This window comes from Miscanthus floridulus, chromosome 7, assembly GCF_019320115.1.
Source record: "Miscanthus floridulus cultivar M001 chromosome 7, ASM1932011v1, whole genome shotgun sequence".
In the NCBI taxonomy this organism is placed as follows: Eukaryota; Viridiplantae; Streptophyta; class Magnoliopsida; order Poales; family Poaceae; genus Miscanthus; species Miscanthus floridulus.
In genome coordinates, this window is record NC_089586.1 from 76,785,661 (window position 1) to 76,793,794 (window position 8,134).

General features: G+C 46.9%; 1 protein-coding gene across 1 annotated transcript; it reads right to left on the reverse strand.

Moving 5' to 3' along the window:
* Nucleotides 1-5,311: 5,311 nt before the first annotated feature.
* On the reverse strand, nt 5,312-6,965 carry LOC136463499 (E3 ubiquitin-protein ligase PUB23-like). Its single transcript, XM_066462494.1, has one exon. The coding sequence runs from the start codon at nt 6,866-6,868 to the stop codon at nt 5,564-5,566; it is 1,305 nt and encodes a 434-aa protein (XP_066318591.1). The 5' UTR covers nt 6,869-6,965; the 3' UTR covers nt 5,312-5,563.
* Nucleotides 6,966-8,134: the final 1,169 nt, after the last annotated feature.

The window sequence follows — 8,134 nt, forward strand, 5'->3', positions numbered from 1 at the left end:
ACGAAACCGACTTGGGAAGACTCTAGAACAATCCAGAATGCAACCCATCGTGACAGCACGAGAGGTTGACATGTGAGGCCAGCCGGCCCCACCTGCATGCTGGCCGGCTTGTGGGCCCCATGTGTTAGCCCCTCCTCACTACATCGGTTCTCCACCGCCTTAAGTATCACATCTACACCGTTGATTTAAGTCGGTTTGATCCGAGGGTCCAAAATTGATGTTACCCCCTATATCTAGTAGCCCCTACCTCTCTCTGTGGAGCCATCCTAAAACCCTAAATCATATCTCTCATTCGGATCAACACACACCAGGAGGATTAGGTCTAGAACTCTCTAGTGTAGTAGATTAGTATCTCTGGAGTGAGGGTCGAGTTGGGCTCATGCTCAAGTTCTGGATCTAGTCTTGGAGGCTCGACAAAGCCTTGTATCTTCACTTCTACATCTTGTAAGACTTACTATCAATTTATCATATTCTTATCTACATGGCTATACTTACTTTGAATATATATCTTGCTTAGTTAAGGTTATCATTACTTTTATATGCGGGTTCACAGAGCGCTTAGCTTACTAATTTACCGGTTAGGCTAAGTAGCCGAGTCTTGTGTAAGCATGGTGCTTATACGATGATCTGCCTATGAGTACACCCTGTTCCCTGGCTGTGTGGTAGCAGCGAGAGGTGACAACCCCGTCTATCCTTTGTAGTCCACCCCATATGAGCAGGTTCTTAAATTGTAGGATCGTAGTCGCGTTAGTAGAGCTATCCTTTGCTGTGCTCTATCGTCTAAGCAGCATCCCAAAGTGCACAAGAGTAGAGTTAGTCTTAGCTATAGTCGGGTATATATATATTTTGATCCTGTAATAAGAATATCACAGGAATCTACCTTACCCTTTGTTCTTCTGAGTTAACTAGTTTATATTATCTTAGTGATCTATCCCCAGAGTGTCATTATACATAAATTCCTATCATTACATTTACCCCTTGCTCTAGCTATGCTAGTATGTTGACTAATAGATATTCCTTTATTACTCAATAAATCCTTACTCCATTGTTCCCCTATGGTAAAATATAAATAACGATACCTGGAATACTCCCGATAAAATGCTACAATGGTATTCTATGCGCTTGCGGAATCCTTCATATTCTATTTGCGTTAATAAATACTAACACACGCCAAACCTTTCCATACTTGATGTCATACTTTACAAATCCTTATATGGACTGATCAAGGAAGACACTGAAATGTCATTATTGTCATCAACGGGTTCCAATATATGGAAGGCACGGTAACGTGTAGTGAGTGGAGGATGATTTTCCTTGCCCTTATTTGATAGGCAAGTGTGCGGTTGGACCACTTTTGTTATCCTCCAGTTGCCATCGCTCTCTCTCTTCTGTGCATTTAACCTCCACATACAACCTGCCTTGCATATCAAGTGGTACCTCAACTCCTTGTCAGAATGAGTGATGGTGTATGGCCTATGGTAAAAGACTACATAGTCCTAAAAGTACAGTTTGATCCTCATGGTTGTACAACGGTTTCCTACACATCTGTAGCCTGGTGTGACAAACTACCATATGTGTCATGCGGACATCCCTATAGTTCAGAACACCACTAAAAGGTATGTTCATCGACCTCAGTTGCATCAGCTCTGTCGCTGTGTAAGGCTCTAGTGGAACGTACGGCAGTGCTTCGCTAAGTCCAACCCATGACTCATATGGGGTAGCTTTCTCTGGAACATCTGTGACTAGTCCTCCCTGAACTGGCATAGCATGAAGTACTTTAGTTGGTAATGGTACTTGCATAGCATGAACCGGTATTGGTATATCATCTCTACCTCCTTGCTCATCGTCCGAATCCTCTGAATCACTGCTAACCTCATCACTGAGCATGTCCTCCTCGTCCTGCTCCTCCTCTTTCCGCTAGAACTCGTTCACATCGAAATCATTGCTTATAAGGCCTACTAAGAACTGCCTAGAATCATCGACTACCATTGGAGAGGATACAAGATGCACCTGCGTGAACTGACCGTTGAAATTCATATTACCCGTAGTTGATTCCACATGGACCCCCCATTCTTGTTGATTGCCTCCAACACCATTGAAGGACGATGGCTCATCATGGAGACCCGGCATCCTGTACCCATTCTCCATGATCACCACCTTAGCCATGGCAACATTGAAACCTTAGATTACCCTATTGTAGCGGGACCTGTGAGCATGGTCATGCAAGGGCATCATGACGTAGTGTGCCCTAGTCTTCCCACTATCAAACCTCCCCTTCAGTGTGAAATCACCACCAAACTTTCCATTCAAACGGACACAAAGGTCGCTGAAGCTAGGAGGTTCATCAAATCATTCCAATTCTTCTTTCATATCCTCAAACATACTCTTTCCTAACACTTCCCCCATAAAAAAACTCGGACACAACAATCCATCTACAAAAGCATTTGAGAAAACTTCATCAAGTCATCGAAATCGTCGTATCACGTACAACTAAGTACCAACACTACAAAAATACTATATATACTAACTACCATTACCACTACAAACTAACTAAACCCTAACTACCTAACGAAACACTAAACCCAAAATCCTAACTAACAAAAACCTAAACCCTAACTACCTAACCAAACACTAAACCATAACTACACTAAATCACTAACACTAATCAGTTGTTTAAAAAATTAATCACCAATATCACGAAATTGAGGGTCTTGCAGGGGGAAATACCTTGACAATGACGGGGGGACTTTCTAGAGGTCAACCCAGACGACAGAGAGGGCCGCCGGTGGCCCAGCCGGTGTCAGCGGTGCCTGTATGGACAACCAGCAAGGGAGGGGGCGCGGGCAACTAAGGGGATGACCCCACCCTCTGAGCAGGGGAATGGGGAGAGAGGGAGGGATGGAAGCACGGACGGCGGTGGAGGGCCCAAGGAAGGGGACGGGGGTGAGCGCGATGGGCGCCTGGAGGCGGCAAGGACGTAGGGGTGGCGGCGCGTGAAACGGAGGACGAAGAGGAAAGGAATGGAGAGAGAGGGGGAAGAGGAAGGCCGCTTCGCGGGCCTATACTGGGCCTTGCCGCACTCTGATCTGCGGCGCAGCAGCGCCCGCCACGTCAGAGGTCAGCGGCCCGGGTCGCTGCCACGGTGGCTACCTCACCGCGCCACCATGCACGACGCGACAACGTGGTTCTGCCGTGTCATGGCATTAGACGCGGCCAAAAGGATTAGTTCCGAAAAAAATAAAACAGTGTCAAAATTGGAAATAGTTTAAAAAGAGGGTTAAAAATTAAAAAAATTCGCGTACGTATGTGTCTCAGCATGTTTGTATATTGTAGCAGAGTTGCAATACGCAGGGAGGTTACGATTGAACATCAAAGTTGAATGGCGAGTAGTCAATCCAGTTCTTTACCACTACTTCAACAGTACTTTTCAGCGAACGAACAGTGTTTTTCTCTCACAACAAATCATCATAAGCTGGTAACTAAGGACCACTGTCAACATGCTAGCTTCAATGAAATTTATACAGCTGAATTGACGAGTTAAAGATTCTGTGGACTGAATTGTCTTCTCTAGTCTAGCTACAATCTATCATCGTTGCGAGCATAAATTAACTGTGGGCTGTAATAACATGGATAAGCATTTGACTATTGTTTCTATGCCTCTCCACTAGTTGGTCCCAATTAATTTCTGGTTTTAACGGGTCCTTGTTTTGAAATTTGAACCAATTAGCTAATTGTGTCGCTTGCAGCTTCTTCAATCAAGTTTGATTTATTCGTAACCTGTGCATCATATGAATGTTGAACTTGCAGAAACTAGCACCTCGCTCAGCCGGGAGAACATGCATGGCATGGCATCTGACGTGCGATTTTCACATACATGTAGACAAGCATATCTTTCATTCTGTTTTTTTTAGACAATCAGATTGAGGCGTTCAGCTGTGCTGTTTCATTTCTGACAAACTTGTAAATTTCACTACAAGAAACCTGTTAATCCGCGATGAAAAATTTTCGTCACGGATAAAAAAAATCGTCACTATGCAGCATTTGTGATGATTTTAGATATCGTCATGGATTATTAACTCCCGGGACGGTTTACCGAAAACCGTCACAGATTAACGGAATCGGTGACGATCTTGAACCGTCACAATAGAGCCCGAAGCCTAGCTAGCCTAGCCCAAACCCATTTCCAATGACGGAAAATAATCGTCACGGATGCATTGCCACGTCATCATGGATGCTTACGTGGACGATGACATGGATGATGACGTGGCATCCCGGCCCATTTAATAATAGCCCAACATCGACGATGACCATTTTTAGCCGGTTTTCAACCCATTTGCAATCTATTTTCCAGGGAAACTAGAGAAAGGGATGGGAGCAGGGAGCAGCTGATAGATTGAGTCATTGAGGCATTCAGCGCTGCTGTTTCCTCTCTCTCCCTGAGGAAAAGTCAGGCATGTTCGGTTGATCCACAATTGAGCCAAGCATGTGTGACTTGTATTCATTTTCCCTCAAAAAATAGTCTTATATGGTAGCTAAAATGATCTATGCATGCTCTGATGTCTTGCTACGGTGTGTGTGTGCAGCTAGCTGCTTAAAGTCATCTAGAAGCGACGACAATGGCTGCGAGAGAAATGAAGTGAAACGTGCACCTTTGTCATTCAGGTGGTATTTTGCAGCCATCAAACGAAAGCAATAGCAAATCAAACTGTCATAAACTCGAATAATTTAATACTGTTGGCTTACTGATCAATGGCAGCAGGATCCTGCCACCGAATCGATCTGAGTGTTGTGTAGATACAGGTAGCAGCCTCCAAAAAAAAGTACAGGTGAAATAGACCTGAAAGTGCATAACAAAAGTCATGAATCTAGAAAAGCCAAAATGTTTTATAAATTTGGAATGGAGATAGTATTGCTGTTGAACCATTTACACATAATGTTTGTTCACAAATTTCAGAAAGGACTAAAGCTTCAATTCTAATTAAGATACAATTCTAAGTAAATATCAAAACTAATTTCGGTTAAGTATAACCAATGGGATAACATAGTTTCGACCTGATATTATATAATGCCCATCTTTCTCATGTTTTTTTTGAGCAAATCTTGGTATATGCGAAGACACATATATACGTACAACCCTAGAGAGACCAAGCCAGGGCATCCTGAAATTGATGAAATTACCATAGACGTCTCGATGTCGACGGATTTATTGCCTACTACTAAAATGCCCGACATAGTTGCAAAATAGCTAGAACTAATATTATACAATTAACACATAAAATGAAAATTGAATCAAGAATGTACAGCTTTTGATTTATTTCAAATGTACACTATCTAAAGGACCTACAAAGAACAATAGATACATTTTCTACTTTGGAGAGTATAATGTCTCTCTAAAGGACGTTACATTCTTCTTCTTTTTTGAAATATGAAAGAATTTGTACATGTACCAACTAAAATGATTTAGCAACAAACTTAAAAGGAGAATCAAAATGTGTGGTCCTTTTGGATACAAATGTCAATGTAATGTACATGATATATAGTATATTGTGTATCAGGCTATCAGCTAGCAAGGGTAAGAATCCCTCAGGTATGTTTGGAGGCATGGCGAGTCCTTCCAAACCCTAGCGTGTGTCTTTAGCATCTCCTTTGCCCTGAGACCGGCCCTCTCGCCGGCATTGACCTGCAGCACCATCAGCAGTTTTGCCACCACACCGACGGCGAGCATCTCCTGCAGCACCGAGGGCGTCGACGAGTGCTTGGCCACGGCGTGGAGCGCGCGCACGGCGCTCTCGGTGGCGACTACGGACACCCGCATGACCTTCTTGGACACGACGGCCAGCCCCGCCGGGTACGCGACCAGCTCCGACCGTCCCTCCGCGCAGCCGCAGAGGTGATCGATGGCCACGACGGCTAGCTCGGAGACGCGGCGGCCGCCCTCATCGAGGAGCAGCTCGACCAGCGCGGCCACGGCGCCGGCCTCGACGGCCTTCACGCGGTTCCGGCCCCACGGGCAGAGGCGGCACAGCACGTGCAGCGCCGCCCGGACAGCCTTGGAGGACACCCGGTCCGATACCACGCGCACCACCTCCTGCACCAGGCCGGCGCTCACCGTCATGAGCCGCGCCGGCGTCAAGACCGCCGTCATCGCCTTGAGGAGAAGGATGCCGTAGGCGCGCGACCGGTAGCTCGGGCGGCGCAGGACGGACGCCAGCGCGTCGAGGAAGTCTCCGTCCCGTTCCATGATCTGGGCAAGGCTCCGCTCAGAGGGCTTGAGCGAGTAGAGGACGCCGAGCGCGTCCTCCGCCGGCGAGCTCGTGGAGGTCGGAGAATCCAGCACGAAGTCGTCGGCGGCGGCGTCTTGCTGGCCGCTGGCACGCTTGGATGAAGAGTCGTTAGACGTGGAGGAGTGCTTGGCGACGAGCGAGGCGAGGAAGTCGACGGCGCCCGGCGTGGCCTCGACGCAGCGCCTGTTGCGCTCGCTCTCGGCGACGACGGCCTTGATCTCCCTGAGCGCGGCGGCCCCCTGGCGGTCCCCGCCGTGCCGGCCCTCGTCGAGGAGCGCGGCGACGCGGCACGAGTCGAGCGGCGGGCGCGGCGTGGGGAAGCGCTCGACCTGGTGCGCGGCGCACCAGGCCTGGATGAGGCGGCGCAGCGTGTGGTTGGGCGTGGCGTCCATCTCGGCGGGCTCCAGCGCGCGGCGCGTGACGGGGCAGGTGGCGTGGCCGTCGGTGAAGAGCCAGCGCTCGATGCTGGCGCGGTCGTAGGTGATGCCGGTGGCGAGCGTGACCGGGTCGCGCATGACCTCCAGCGAGATCGGGCAGAGGAAATAGTGGGGGACCTCCGCCGCCGAGGACGACGAGACCTCCATGCTGCGGGGTGTGGTCGCTGCTTGCTGCTTGCGCGTGTGATCGGATCGGAGGAGAGAGGTTGACGGTAACGATCAGTTGAGTTGATCGATGTTGTTTGCTGGGAGTCGAACGAATGGAAGCGGAAGAGCGATGGAAGGCTCGTTTTATAGGTGAGGCGAAGGGGGAAGGGGAAGCGAAGAAGTCAACCCGCGGCGATGCGTGTGGTCACAGTGTTTGATTGTAATTGTAATGGGTTGGCGCGGTGGCGTGCGTTAAAACAGGCAATTACTGTCATTTAATTAATCTGCAAAAATCCTTAACCTCAGCTCGCATAAGTTACCTCTCGGTCGGTCTGTTTTCACTCACTTTACTCCTGAGAAACATTTTTCACACAAGTTACACAACTCACTGTCATAAGGTCAGTCTCAATGGGGATTTCATAGTGTTTCATATGTATTAAATATGCTGACATGACACTGTCTTGATGAAGAGACAGAAGATAAAAGTTTCATGAGAGTAGAGAGAGTTTCATAGGGATGAAACTCTTCTGTACTGTTTCCAAAATATGGGTGTGTCGGAAACTGAGAGATCAAACCCATACTGAGACTGGCCTAAAACCTCTTTAGAGTCATTTTTATCTCTTACTTTTTCCTCGACGTGTTCATAGCAAAACGTGAACATCCATTATATAAAAAAAGTGTCTCATGAAAAAAAAGAGTGGATAGTAAGACGCCAATGATTTATTTTTCCAGCACTAAATTAATTAGTTTATTTTCTTGAGAGGGTTCCATGGATTAATAGGCAATTAACTTCACTTTTCCGGGGCTAACTGGCATAGGCCCCCTTTGGAACACTAGATTGAAAAAAAAGTAGGAAGAGGAAAAACTTAGGAATAAGATAGGTACGTACGTATATATATAATAGAGAAATAAAAAAACAAATGAATTTATAGGAATAGGTGTTTGGATGAACTGCACAAAAAACACAAGAACAAGAACCATTGAGGTTGGAGTGGATGTTTTTTTTCCTATGGTATTCCTATGAAATCAAAGACAAACGAAAGTTTCCTATGTTTTTCCTACGACCAATTTCTGTGAACCAAACGATGTTACAGTAACTCCATGGAAATGAAAATCCTATACTTTTATTTTGTTTTCCTACAATCTAAGGCTTCGTTTGGCAGGAGGGCTAGATATACCCCAGGCCCAGAAGCCCCGCACGGGGATTTTAGTGGACGTCTGCTTTCTAGGGATTCCTTCCCCTATCTCGTCCCATCGTTTGGAAGC